This window comes from Toxorhynchites rutilus, chromosome 3 (assembly GCF_029784135.1).
Source record: "Toxorhynchites rutilus septentrionalis strain SRP chromosome 3, ASM2978413v1, whole genome shotgun sequence".
NCBI lineage: Eukaryota > Metazoa > Arthropoda > Insecta > Diptera > Culicidae > Toxorhynchites > Toxorhynchites rutilus.
This window is the reverse complement of record NC_073746.1, coordinates 268,244,126-268,259,525: the sequence shown is the minus strand read 5'-3', so window position 1 is coordinate 268,259,525 and position 15,400 is coordinate 268,244,126. Positions and strand designations below refer to the sequence as shown.

Sequence of the window (15,400 nt, the reverse complement as noted above, 5' to 3'; positions counted from 1 at the left end):
TCTTCATTATCCCTGGATTGCACATGGAAGGTAATCCAAGATCCCCACCCCACCCCACCTATCCTGTATTCGCAAATTGTTAGAGAAAATGATTCTACTTCGTTTGGACAAGTGGGTCGAAACGAACAATTTGCTGTCAAATACGCAGTTTGGCTTCCGCCGAGGTAAAGGGACGAATGATTGTCTCGCGCTGCTATCTTCTGAAATCCAAATCGCATTTGCTCGCAAAGAACAAATGGCTTTCGTTTTTCTCGATATCAAAGGGGCATTTGATTCAGTTTCCATGGAAATTCTCTCAGAGAAGCTTCATAATCGTGGACTTTCACCAATTCTGAATAATTTCCTGTACAATTTACTGTCAGAAAAGCACATGAATTTCTCTCATGGCAACTCAAACTCTTCTCGTTACAGAATTCTCTACGGAGAAAACTGAAATGGTCGTTTTTTCTAGGAAGCACGAACCCGCCCAATTCCAGCTTTACCTATCCGGCAAAACGATCCAACACTCTATGTTTGTCAAATACCTGGGTGTATATTTTGATTCTAAATGTACCTGGGGAAGACACATTGCGTATTTGAAACAGAAATGCCAGCAAAGAATCAATTTTCTCCAAACAACCGGAACATGGTGGGGTGCCCATCCAGGAGACCTCATTCAGTTGTACAAAACAACGATATTATCAGTGTTAGAATATGGCAGTTTTTGCTTCCGATCAGCTGCCAGGATTCATATTCTCAAGCTGGAGAGAATACAATATCGTTGCTTGCGTATAGCCATGGGGTGTTTGCATTCGACACATACGATGAGTCTTGAAGTTTTGGAAGGAGTACCCCCGCTTACTCTTCGGTTCACAGAATTATCCTACAGATTTCTCATCCGTTGCAAGATCATGAATCCATTGGTGATTGATAACTTCGAAAATCTACTACAACTGACTCCTCAGTCAAGTTTTATGTCTTTATACCATGAGTACCTTACCCACGACGTGCACCCTTCACCAGGCATCTCCAACCAAGTTTGCTTCCCATACTTTTGCAATTCCTCTGTCATTTTTTATCTGTCCATGCGACAAAAAATCCATGGAATACCAGATCACCTACGCTCCAATGTTATTCCGTCGATATTTTCGGAAAAATATGGGAAAGTTGGATCTGATAAAATGTTCTTTACTGACGGTTCATACATAAACGGGTCCACTGGCTTCGGCATCTTCAATGAAAATTCCAGTGCCTCTTTTAAACTCAAAGATCCTTGTTCCGTGTATGTCGCAGAAATGGGTGCGATATACTATGCTCTAGGGATCATTGAAACACTGCCTATCGACCATTATTTTATTTTTTCAGACAGTCTCAGCTCAATAGAGGCAATCCGCTCAATGAAAGTTGATAAACGCTCATCTTATTTCCTAACAAGAATAAGACATCTATTGAGTGTTTTGGTCGAAAAATTATTCAAGATTACCTTAGCATGGGTTCCCTCTCATTACTCGATTCCGGGGAATGAGAAAGCGGACTCGCTAGCTAAGGTGGGCGCTTCAGAAGGCACACTTTTTGAAAGGCAAATTGCCTATAATGAATTTTTTCACATTCCTCGTCAGGACACACTCGTTAGTTGGCAGCGCATGTGGAGTGAAGATGAGTTCGGTCGTTGGTTACACACGATTATCCCTAAGGTCTCGACGAGTGCATGGTTCAAGGGATTGAATGTAGGTCGTGATTTCATTCGCGTGATATCTCGGCTTATGTCCAATCACTACAACCTAAACGCGCATCTCTATCGCATTGGGCTCGCAGCAAACAATCTTTGTGATTGTGGCGATGGCTACCACGACATAGAGCATGTTGTCTGGTCGTGTATCCGGTTCCATGCTGCTCGCTCTCAGCTCTCTAGAGCACTGAGAGCACAAGGCAGACAATCGGATATCCCCGTCCGGGATATCGGGGATCCTGCCGGGATCCTGATCTTCTGCTTCATCTATACCTGTTCCTCAGAAACGCCGATGTCAACGTTTAATTATGTTTCCTTCGTTGTGTCCCCGTTTCATATTCCTCCTATCCAATCGATAAACTTTTACTTAGTCGCGGCAATACATACACACACTCTTTACAGATGCACGGGCCGAAGGTTGTGCAGTCCACTGATCATTCAACAAGAGCCAAAGGTTGTACCGCTCATGACAACTCTACACGAGATGATGATTGCGCCGGCTAGTGACCATTCTATCTTGGATTCCTCGAGTCGAGAAAGACGCACCACGCTAGATATGGGGTACAGACTAGGGGGGCGTTGCTGATTAATGGCCAGCTGCATCCCAATAGGAAGTATCCCGTATCAGGCACACGTACAGAGCATCGAATACTGCAACATACCAATTATGAGAACACTTGTAATACTAACCTCGAGCCAACCGCGAGTAATCGGTTACATATTACTAACATAGTTGTAAGACAAAAATTGTCAAAATATTGGACTCCCGGCCCCGTCAGGCTAACGCCACATGTGCCTTAATAAAAAATATATTTTGGGAAAAAAAATGTATTTAGTAGTTTTCGACCGAGGATTTTTCTAAGGGTGACTGTACAGTACGGAAAGTAAACAACATTTTCATTACTTTCCTATCCCTCGCTGAATTGACCGGCAAAAAAGATAGGCAGGGATGTCATATCAACAGATTTATCTGTATTTCACTAATATTTCAGATCTCTTATAAAATAGCCAACGAATGCTTTTTGTTTCTCGGGTACAAATCGGAATCGTGAACACATTTTTTCACTACTTGAGCAATGGGCGATTAGACATTATTTTGATATAACATCTCACATCCCTTGTTGCAGTAAATGTTGTGCTGTTCAGCCAGTTGGTGCTGAAAGATAACGCTAATATTCCTGGATATTATGTCCCACCGTATAAATGTTATCAACAGAAAAGAAAACATAACTGACCTTCATTATCTCGTAATTCGTAATTCTGTAATAATAATTGTTCCGATGTATGTAATTCCCATGAAACACACCAAACCGGCCACACTGAATCGAACACATGGCATTTGTGCAAATACGTAACACGGACGCTGGCACTTTATTTTGCCGAGCTGTCACATTCGTGTGTTTTCTCTTGTCTGATGAAATGTGCTACTAAAGTTTCTCATAGATTTGGAGGGTTTTTCTCAGTAAAACATCCATTGGTTGTACTCTGGAGTGAATCTTGCTGGATCGTACTTAAAAAAGTCAGTGAAAGATTCCGTGTGATTCGCAGATCGTAGAGAGTTATGGATAATATAGCGGCGGAAGAGTTACATCGGCTACCGGAGACTATCAACTTTCCGGCCGAGGAGGAAAAGGTGCTGAAATACTGGAAAGATGAAAAAGTTTTCGAGTCTTGTTTGAAGCAGTCCAAAGGGAAACCAAGGTAAAACTAGAAAAGTGTTACGTCTGGTTTAGGCTAGTGCAGAATTATGTCACATTTTCTTCGCCTACTTGTGAAGAGAAAGGTTGCATCATGAAACATTCCCTGAGTTGATTAATTTACTAAGTGCAATGCAAAATAGTAAAAGCTCTATGTAAAAATCATACCTTTTCCAGATATACGTTCTATGACGGTCCACCGTTTGCCACCGGTTTGCCTCACTACGGTCACATTCTGGCCGGCACGGTTAAGGACATTGTGACTCGCTATGCCCACCAGCAAGGCTATCACGTGGAACGTCGCTTCGGGTGGGACTGTCATGGACTTCCGGTGGAGTACGAAATTGACAAAACGCTGAACATTCGTGGCCCGGAGGATGTGGCCAAGATGGGAATAAAAGCGTACAACAACGAGTGCCGCAAGATTGTCATGCGATATGCGAACGAGTGGGAGCAAATCGTGGGCCGGATGGGGCGTTGGATCGATTTCAAGAACGACTACAAAACGTTGTATCCGTGGTATATGGAATCGATTTGGTGGGTGTTCAAGCAACTGTACGTCAAAGGGTTGGTTTACCAGGGCGTGAAGGTGATGCCATACTCGACGGCTTGTACGACGGCCCTTTCGAACTTCGAGTCTGGGCAGAACTACAAAGAAGTGACCGATCCGGCCGTGTTCATTTCGTTCCCGATTGTGGGCGATAAGGATAATGTAAGTTAAGGTATGAATCAATAAAACCACCTATTGATCGATGAGCTAAATTTTTCAGGCTGCTCTCGTCGGTTGGACAACAACACCGTGGACTCTACCGTCTAATTTGGCTTGCTGTGTCCACCCCGAGTTGATTTACGCCAAAGTCAGGGAGATCAAGACAGGCAAGGTGTTCGTTATGATGGAATGTCGTATTGAATCTCTGCTAAAAAGTCCAGAAAATTACGAAATTTTGGAACGGTTTCCCGGTAAAACGCTGGCTGGACTTAAGTACGAACCTTTGTTCGATTACTTTCGTAAATACGATCAAGTTGCCTTCCGAGTGTTGGTTGACGGTTACGTTACGGAAGAATCCGGTACGGGAGTGGTTCACCAGGCTCCGTATTTCGGTGAGGATGATTATCGGGTGTGTTTGGCAAATGGTGTGATCACTCGGGATCAGGAAATTGTCTGTCCGGTTGATCCGAGTGGCAAATTCGTTGATCCCGTCACCGATTTCAAGGGGCAATACGTGAAGGATGCTGATAAAAATATTACGAAGTTACTCAAGGAGAGAGGTCGATTAGTTTTGGTTAGCCAGGTGAAGCACAACTATCCGTTCTGCTGGCGGTCGGATACACCGTTAATTTACAAAGCTGTCCCGTCGTGGTTCGTTCGCGTTGAACATATGACCAAGCATTTGCTCAGTTGCAGCTCGCAGACCTACTGGGTTCCGGATTATGTCAAGGAGAAGCGCTTTGGGAATTGGTTGCGTGATGCACGCGATTGGGCTATCAGTCGCAATCGATACTGGGGAACACCGATTCCGCTGTGGATTTCCCCCGATGGACAGGAGATCGTATGCATTGGGAGCATTGAAGAACTGGAGAAGTATTCCGGTGTGAAAGTAGACGATCTCCATCGTGAGAGTATCGATCATATTGAGATCCCGTCTGCCGTTCCGGGTAATCCCTCACTGAGGAGAATTCCGGAAGTGTTTGACTGCTGGTTCGAGTCCGGGTCTATGCCGTTCGCCCAGAATCACTATCCGTTCGAAAATGCGTCAGATTTTCTCAGCAATAATTTCCCTGCGGATTTCATTGCCGAAGGAATTGACCAAACACGTGGGTGGTTTTATACGCTGCTTGTGGTGTCGACTGCTCTTTTCAATAAGCCACCATTCAAGAATCTCAACTGCACGGGTCTGGTGCTTGCCGGTGATGGGCAGAAAATGAGCAAACGAAAGAAGAACTATCCGGATCCCATGGAAGTCGTGAACAAATACGGAGCGGATGCATTGCGATTGTATTTGATTAACTCTCCGGTTGTACGAGCTGAAAATTTGAGGTTGGTATCGCTTATCATTTGTTTCGTTTTTGACGTGGGACTACGGTTAACAGGAATATATGGGGAGCAAAACAAAAACCTAAACGCAGAACATATAGGAAAAAAATAAAGATTTTGAATGCTTATAATTCGAGCATTTCTGAACCCTTTCTCGTACAACATCGAGTCTCACTCGTGGTTTACTTATTAATTTAACAAAGTTAAATTCTATTTAAAAAAACAGGAAGTGGGTTATATCTATGGTATAACCGCAAGGGTGACGTAGGACTATCGTTGATTTAGAGATCATTTGTATGAAGTTGAATCTGAATTCATTCTGAATGAATGAATATTTGGAGAACTTCGAAAACGAGAGCGTTACGTTGGAGGCACAAGGTTTTATGCATCCAATATTGGATACGGAAATATCCTACTGATGGGGAAGAATAATCTTCAGAAGCTATCCTGTTGATTGCGATTGATTGAAAAATCACAAAACCTAATGTATTTGGTCACAGTGTTACATGGATAGAAAACATTAAAATAAACTCTTTCATATGAATGTAATTTTAAATTCCCAGAGGAACTGGCAGATTATTTTCAGTAACGATTAGATATTTCCACATTTTCCTCGATACTGGAAGCCCACCAGTGGTTAATGCTAACTCGATAACCATCTGTTAATAGCACTTGATTGAAACATATTTGGTCACAGTGTTACATGGATAGAAAACATTCAAATAAACTCTTTCACATGAATGTATTTTTAAATTCCTAGAGGAACTGGCAGATTATTTTCCGGATCTTTCTCGATCCAAACGGAAAGAATTCCGTGCGTGTATGTGTGTGTGTGTAGCGGCTGCTTCGAGATCTTCCCGGGGAACCGTTTGTAGCATCACTCTCCTCCTGATGGATTCCCTTCTGGCCTAAGGTGCACAAACAGGCTCTTGGTGACACCGTTCGTCCGCGCTTTCATGATAAATGAAGAGCTTCACCACAACAGCGACAACATGCTCCAATCGCTGTTCAATTAGAACTATTTTTACTATTTTTTTTTTGTTCAATAGCCTATTTTGAAAGCAAATTTAAGACTATTGAAACAAGTTTTTGGATCAGAAAGTAACAAGTATAGAACGCGTAGACAATTTATCTTTCGAATGAAGTGTTTATCATACCATTTCGTTCAGTTGTTTATGAGCTATTAACACTCAAAATCTCGGTCTTCGGCGTAACGCTTTCGTTTTCGAAACTTTGATTTTACACCCCGGTATAGAAATGAAAGACGTAGTCCTACGTCAAAAGCAGTTTGTAAAACAATACAGTCGTTAACAAAACTATAGCACAAAGTGATAAGTGTACAAAGTCAATGTATACATATCGAAGAAAAGTCGGTCCGTTGTAAATTCATTCGTGATCCACTCACGGACAGAACGATTTTCAGTATTCATTTTGTTATCAAATGTTGGGATATACTCAGAAACTACTAAAGCATAGAGGCGAATGAACTGAAAAGTTTAAACCCTCTTAAAGCCAAAAAGAAGAACTCCTAAAACATCCACGTTATCAGTGTCGATCCATTCTACGTCCTCTGAACCCGTTTCCTTGTCAAGTAGAACACATAGAAGTTCTTTGCCTCTTCTGGCTGAAACGCAAGATGGTTTAATCTTGGTATTGGCACTGCGTCGTATAGAATGTATAGATCTGGAATGACCATCCACGGCTTTTTTCGAAGCAAAGTATAGGCCACATTCTGAACATATGCGGCCTTGAAGATCTTTGGCAACCGATGGACAATACATGTCGTAAGGCATTTTACGTATGCCTTGCGGGATTGGGATGAACATTTGCAACGAAAGACGTTGGAATAATGGTAAAAACTGATCTTTGAATTTCTTCATCTTCTGATCATCATCACTCAACCCAGCATCTCTGGCAGTTGCAAGCGCATCTTCTTGGGCTCGCAGTGTTGAAAGTTCTGCATAAATGCGGTCTTGTGAGGGAGTGCTACGATGTTTCTTTTCGGGATCAGATCGTTTTGTTGAGGACGTACCGGCACATGTATCATGAGATAAATTAGTCACATCGGTCGATGTAGAAGCTTGTGGTTCTGGATCTTTGGGTTTTGTTTGAGTTTGCGTAGCGGCCTGTCAAAGAAATGTTTGCAATGCATTTTTTGCTGAAAATATCATTTAATTTTTTACCTCGCTGAAAACATGCTGTATCCACTGCATTTTCGGAGCTTGAGCGCTTTAGACTCGTTGATTTTCCGATTAAAAACAATTTGCAAGTCTTCAAACGTCTTGGATTCAGATTTGCATTCATTCCCAACCGCGTTTGCTCTACGCAGAGCTTCAGGACCAGATTCTACCGGATGGGCATCTCGGTACGCACGTTGCCACTTTACGTGTAAGTCTCCTTGTTTTGACATTCTTTTTCACTTCAAATCACATTAAGCAACATACACAAAGCCCAACACCGTGCGACAACTTACTTACTATGCAAGGGTGGATTTTACTTCGAAATATTTTTTTTTCGCTATCCCTCTTCGTTGTTTCTATTCTAGCGGCTGCATTAGTTGCCCGTTATTGACAGCTCTGTTCGAGAAAGCACACAAATGGACAGAACAAATGTATGGGGAATTCCAATTTTTCATCAATTTAAACCATATACAGACTATGGGATTGTAATGTACAGCATATCAAACAAATCTAAAAAATTTCCGATTCGATTGTTATGCAAATCGTTAAAATCTGTTCGCAGCAAAAATAGTTATTAACGTTAACTTTATTTCAAAAAAAGCCCCATAGTAAATCTATAAACCTTCCTGGAACTTGCCAGTGAGTGGTATAATCATACACTTTTTTTTTATCCCAATTATTTATTTCTTAGGCTCATTAGCATTTTATCTGTAACAAAGCCGGGTTTTTATCGTGTACATGTACATATGTTTATGTTTCTGTTAATTGTAAATTACACAGTAGTAGTAATATCCATTTAGGCGTTTTTGGATTTGTCTGTTCCATTACATTATGGTAAATTACACTGTAGTAGCCATTTAGGCGTAAGGGTATTCTATCTGTATTCCATTATTCTGCAGACCGGACAGCGGAGACAGTTGATATTGATCATTGTTGGGTTATTTATAGAACAGCAGGCCGATGTTTCTTGCAGAGCAGAGCAGTTGCATGGATGAATCGATCTTATTTCGACCGTGGATCGTTCTCCATCGCGGGTGATGGTTGCGTGGACGTAGTTATTCTATAACAACACAAAGATGGTCAATTGAGGGCCCTGAGTTTGAACTCACGATCGATCGCTTAGTAAGCGAACGCGTAACCAAGTGGCTACGAAGACCCCCTAATCATACTCTTTTGTTTTGGTCATGGCTTTCGCAATATCTGTCCACTGTCCTCATAGTTTAATGATTTCTGTTTTGGTAAAACATAGTTTTCATGCTGAAATGTCCTTTCTACGTGTTTGCACTCCATTTTTAGTCCATTATTGCGTTATCCGCGATTTTCGTTATACGCGATGACCTTGCCCGACTATTCCGTGGATAATCGGGGTTCTACTTTACATGCAAGTAGGGGAAACTTTTGTTCCCATCGATGTGTTCCCTAAAACAGCCATCAAAATCAAGGTGCCTTACAATACATGACATTTGTTCAAACTCTTTACTAACAAAACCAGGGTGCCGACTACCTTGAAAATCAGGGAATATCAGGGAATTCAAACAATGTCAGAGAAATTCAGGGAATATCAGAAAAGTTCATCACCAATCTGGAAAAAATGAAATTCCGTCAATTAGAATTTTGATTATTGTAGTAATTAGAAAGTTAATGATACCAAAAAAAGGTGTATTTGACTAGTTTGACCCTCTGTAGGTTTTTTCAGTTTGCTTTTGCCTGTAGGTGAACTTAGTCCTTCCGAAGGGTAAATAACGCAAAAGTAGACGGCTTATACATTCGCGATGTTTTTCTGGCAGTTTTGGCATCAGTATCTGCCGTTCAGCTTCAAAGGAATTTCCCTTCCTTTTCTTCTTCGAAAACTATCGATAAATCATGCTTGAAAATCATACTATGAAAGCTGAGTTCCTGTGGTGCCTGGAAACAGTTATGTAGCACAAATCACTCCACACTGCTGAAAGATACATGGTTGTAGTGAGAAGAATGTTCCTTACAACCAGGAAGCTGAGAAGGTCTAACTATGGCGTGATAAAATGAGCTTCATGATGACGTCAATGTTCTTGCGACATTCTCAAGCATCAGGAATGAACTTGCAGCTTTTGAAGAAGGCATGGGAATTATATATTTGAACAAACTTTTTTTTTGTGTCGATGGACGGTATAAACGTGAATTGGTCATATAACGCGAGCTGCAACTGGTTTTTCAAAATGAAGAAAGAAAAAGCTCTTGAATTTGGGCAGCTTCGGATTGCATATTCTACACGGTTCATCAAAGGATTAAAAAACTCACCAAAATTTTACGACTCACAAATCTTGAAATTTCGTCTGAGATGCGGAGCACTGCGTTGATGTATCTTTCCATCATTGATTCCGATAGAAAATGGAGGGAAAACGATTCGAGAAGCTTTTGACTATTGACTTTTTGATATTTGACGGGTTCTGGTCGTATCAGTTGAGCTCCAGCAGATTTATCATTGAAAGAATATTGCTAGCAACAAGTTTGCTCACTATGATCCAAAAAATGAACGACTGGACCGTTTTTGAAAAGGACAGGTTTAGGGAAGTTTTTACCCAAATTGGTCTTCTGTATCTCGTTAGAAACCTCAACGTTGAGAGGGCTATTCCATTAGCGAATGTTTTTATGAAAATACGTGGGAGGAAACAGTTGTGCTATGCGACAAGTTTATGATACTATACTTTACTTTAGAAGGATAGCATCAATAAAGATGTTGAATCTCTGGAGCTAAACCGAGGAAAATTTTGCAAAACGTACAGAAGGGGACCGAAAGATTGCGAGATAAAGCATTTCGTTAAAATCTTAGTAGTTTCATGAAATTGATCTCATTCTGTACTAGTATTTGAAACTTCTTCAAAATAACTTTGAACTGTATTAGTATATCCATTTTTTAAAATCTTTTACGACACTTATCAGTCGTCGTTAAACTCAACTAAAAATCACAAACAATTCATTTATTGGAAAATATCGACAGGCGTTCTTAAATTTCATTGTTTAAGCTAACTAAATGTTTTAGGAGCTACAGATAAAATACATTCAGAGAATTTAATCATTAGTCTACACCTGGAATTTTTCTGAAAAATTACTGGAAAATCAAGGAAAATCAGGGAATTTATTTTCGGATTTTGAATCGACACCCTGAAAGCAAATATGTTATATTCATATGTTGAATTCAATTGAATTCGAAAATGGTTTCATTAAATCAGTAATTTATTCAATACAAACAAATGAATACTAAATGCTAACGGTATTCCCACGTTAATCTTGCGGTTATATCATAGATATAACCCACCCTTTTTTATTTTACTAATTTTACCTGCGCCATTTTAGATTCAAAGAGGAAGGTGTGAAGGATATCATCAAGGATGTGTTTCTACCATGGTTCAATGCGTTCCGCTTCCTGCTACAAAATATCGATCGATTTGAGAAGGAAGATAAAGTAGTCTACCGGTACGATGCCGTTCGTCATGCCGAGAACCGCTCCACAAACGTGATGGACGTTTGGATTACCTCATTCAAGGAATCCTTGCTGGAATTCGTTTCACTTGAGATGAAGGCATACCACTTGTACACCGTGGTTCCGCGACTGACGAAGTTCATCGATCAGCTGACAAATTGGTATGTGCGCATGAACCGGAAGCGTATCAAGGGTGAGTTTGGCGTTGATGACTGTTACCACGCACTCGATACTCTTTATGACGTTCTGCTCGCTATGGTTAAGATGATGGCTCCGTTTACGCCGTATTTGACTGAATTCATGTTCCAACGACTGAGGCTGTTGAATAAAGAGAAGATTGAGGGTAGTGTTCACTTCCAGATGATGCCTGCTTCGGCCAAGAAATACATCAATGTTCCGATCGAAAGAGCCGTCTCAAGAATGCAAGCGGTTGTGGAATTGGGCCGTGTCATGAGGGATAGAAGAACCGTTCCGATCAAGTATCCACTGACTGAAGTTATCGTTATTCATCAGAGCAAGGAATATTTGGACGATATTAAGTCACTCGAAAATTTCATTTTAGACGAATTGAACGTACGTAAGATTACGCTAAGCTCTGATAAGCAAAAATACGGCGTTAAACTAAGGGCTGAACCAGACCATAAGGTTCTAGGGGTTAGACTTAAAAATGATTTCAAGCAGGTTATTCAAGCCGTGAAAGCACTGACCGATGAGCAAATTGCGGAACAGCTGAAGGTTGGTCACTTCAGTGTAATTGGGCATCGCATTGAGCTGAACGAGTTGAGACTGATTTACCAGTTTGACGAGAAGCAATCCGGGGAGCAGAACTATGAAGCACACAGCGACAATGATGTTTTAGTGTTGCTCGATATGACCCCCAACGAAGAGCTCATGAAGGAAGGTGTCGCTCGGGAAATCATTAATCGCATCCAAAAGCTGAAGAAAAAAGCCAAATTGATTCCAACGGATCCTGTTATCATTTACTACACGGTTAGCAAAGAGGGCGATATTAAAAGTGTTGCGGAAAGTCACCAGGATTTTATTGTTAATACAGTTAAATCCCCTTTCCTCCCACATGGTCCGGAAGCTGCCACTAAAGAAGTGTTGATTGAAGAGTCGCAGGAGTTGAAGGGTGTTCAGCTTAACATTGTTATCTGCTCGACAAAAGATCGTCCGATTCCTGCCAGCCCGTGGATCAATTTGGTTCTAGATAATGAAATCGTTCCGCGGTATCAGAGAAAACTCTCAAGATTTGCATCCGTTTTACTAACATCCGTTTGCGGTAATAATCTTACTCTCGAACAGTTAAATGAAGAGATCCACAGCTTGTTTGGATTGAACGATCAAACGTTTAACATTCTTACGGCCAATGGGAAACCTCTTACTAAAATTGATGGACTTCTTTTGAACCAGCAAACATTGTACATCACACGCGGAACCTCCCTTCCCAATGATTGGACATTTACTAAAACCCCCTGCTGCAATTTCCGAAATATCGAACATAATGGAGTGAAGGCGACTCTCTTGGAGGAGAATCCCGCAGGAGTGAAACTCGATGCTGAGATGCTATTCCGACAGCTCGTTCCCGATGGAAAGCGGCTGAAATCGAACTAGGTTGTATTGCGGATAATGAAGCAAGTGTTACGAAGTATAAATTTTCGCTTTTTTATTTAAATAATCCGGTTTGTCCTTTCGTTTTATTCTGCGGAATCTGCATTTTTTTTCTATCCGAAATGACCCTAACGAATAGTGTTGTAATCTTCGTATCTGATTGGTTCTGTGCTTACCTATCTGTGCTGTCAATAAAGCCTGGATTAGAGGTCCCGTAAACGTGAACGTGAACGTGTTGGTGAAATAGTACGATCATTTCACGGTGAACCACATTGCGAACAAACAACTCCGAAAATCATGGTGAATAGAAAGTTCTTGTACACGTGTTCGCGTTCATATTGAATGTTTCACCAGCGAAGTAACGTGAAGTAAATAAACATCGAACTTCAATAAAGTAATACGGATAAAATATACAGTTGTTCGCGAAGCAACGAAGTTTTCCGACCCGTGCAGAAATCCGATTGAATGAAATTGCATCCATATGGAAATTTTCACTGAAAAGTCGAGAGTTGCTTAACATATCCTCGTTTGAATTTTTTATATGGGCTGATGAAATATTAACAAAAAAGTAGGGTAGATAGGGGCAATATGACAAGGCGGGGCGAAATAGGGCACCCTTCGTTTTGGCTTGTTATTGAACCAATGACACTTGATGGGCTTAGAATGGAAGGGGTGTAAGTGATTTGATCGATTTCTCTACATCGACTCTCTCTTTGGGTCAAAACTTAGCTGCAAATACATTTCCAGCTGTATTTACCAACGTGGAAAATAGGTCAGAACCTCATCTATCGGATTCTATAGCAAACTTAAATTGGAAAGTTTTCGCAGTTGAGTAATTAACTAAATAAAAAGTTGATGAAGAGAAAGCGATTAAGTCACTTACACCCCTTGCATTCTGAGCCCCTCACTTGTTTTCGAACAATTGTGTTAGAAATTCTCTTATTAAGTATCTCCGTGAAAACCGTACTCAAATTCAATTGTTTTATAAAGATATTGAGAGAAATCTCACAATGACTGATTATCACAAAACCCATATGAAAAAGCAATCAACAAAATAAGCTCTGTGCGCTTCATACTAAAATTTCTGAATCTGCTCTTCATATCAATTCGTACTGGTACTATTTCTGAACATTTCCACTGATTTATTGCGCTCCTTTACCGTTGCATGTAAAAGATTAGTTCATTTTTTTTGATCATAAATGTACGGGGCGGAATGAGCATACCTGCTTGGGGCATCATGTATTTCTTCAACATAACATGTAAATTGAAGGTATCCGTAGCCACATTAGTTGCGCGTTCTCTTAGTAAGCAAACGATCGTGAGTTCAAAACTCAAGGCCCTCATTGACCATCTTTTTGTGTTGTTACAGAATAGCTACGTCCACGGAACAATCATCAGCGATGAAGATTGATCCACGGTCGAAATAAGATCGATTCATTCATACAACTGCTCTGCTCTGCAAGACACATCGGGCTGCTGTTCTTTAAATAACTCTCAACAATGATCAATCAATTGGAGGCGAATGAACTGCAAAGTTTAAAGCCTCTTAAAAACAAAGAAACGAAATCAATCAACTGTCTCCGCTGTCCGGTCTAACTGGATAATGGAAGAACAGAAGCAAAATTCTTACGCCTAAATGGCTACTGTGTAAATGTGTACCATATGCAATGGTATAGAAGGGGATACACTAACGCCGAAAAATAGTAACTTGGTAATGTGCTAATTATAGATATGATAAACATGTGATATGTACACCATTAAAATTCTTCTCTGTTATAGCTAAAATGCTAATGAGCCTAAAATAAACAAAAGGGATATAAAACAAAGAGAAAATTCGGTACATTTTACACTTTTTATTTTATAAATGCGAAAATGCACGCCAGGCCGCTGAAATTGTGATTGATGTTTATGGTGCCAATACTGCAACAGTAAAATACGTGAAATTTAATCCTTAATAATGGCATAATGTCTCAATCATTAAGACCTTAATGATTGAGATATTATGATGTTACCTTTAGAATGGCAACAAATTTTCCAACAAAACGGTGTATATTTGACCCAATTAGGACAATCCGAAGCATATTAAAAATAGTTTTGGATCATATTCTGAAGGAGATAAAATAAATTTGCTTGAATTTTAACTTTATACTACCAGGTTGGTCAATACGACAAAACCCCTCTCCAGCCATCTTGAAACTCCATTGTGTTATATTTTAAACGAAACTACTAGGATTAGTAACAGCTGAATATTACTAAACTATTTGAGAGAATGAAGAATTTCGAACGCTTGTGATTACCTCACTCTTCCATGCTTCAGGTAAACACTTTCATTCGTACTGTTTTTATATACCGCTCCCCTAACCATACAAATGACACACAAATTTATGCATAACACGAAAACTAAACGAGCAAATGGAGTTAAAATTGGCATGTGAAGGTTTTGGGGGGCACGAAACGTATCTATGGTGAATAGACACTCCTCCCCCTCTCTAAGGGAAGGCTGTCATACAAATGAAACACAAATTTCTGCATGACTCGAGAACTAATCAAGCAAATGAAACAAAATTTGGCATGTGGAGGTTTAAGGGGCAATAAATGTTTCTATGGGGGTTAGATACCCCTTTCCTCTTCTGTCATAGAAATGAAACACAAATTTCTGCATAACTCGAGAACTAATCAAGCCAATAGAACCAAATTTGGCAAATGGAG

General features: G+C 40.4%; 1 protein-coding gene across 1 annotated transcript; it reads left to right on the top strand.

Annotated features, from left to right (window-relative positions):
• Window positions 1–3,064: 3,064 nt before the first annotated feature.
• LOC129776438 (isoleucine--tRNA ligase, cytoplasmic) lies at window positions 3,065–12,790 on the top strand. Its single transcript, XM_055782089.1, has 4 exons — window positions 3,065–3,409; window positions 3,583–4,117; window positions 4,176–5,443; window positions 10,954–12,790. The coding sequence occupies exons 1-4, from the start codon at window positions 3,270–3,272 to the stop codon at window positions 12,692–12,694; spliced, it is 3,684 nt and encodes a 1,227-aa protein (XP_055638064.1). The 5' UTR covers window positions 3,065–3,269; the 3' UTR covers window positions 12,695–12,790.
• The last annotated feature ends 2,610 nt before the right edge of the window (window positions 12,791–15,400 follow it).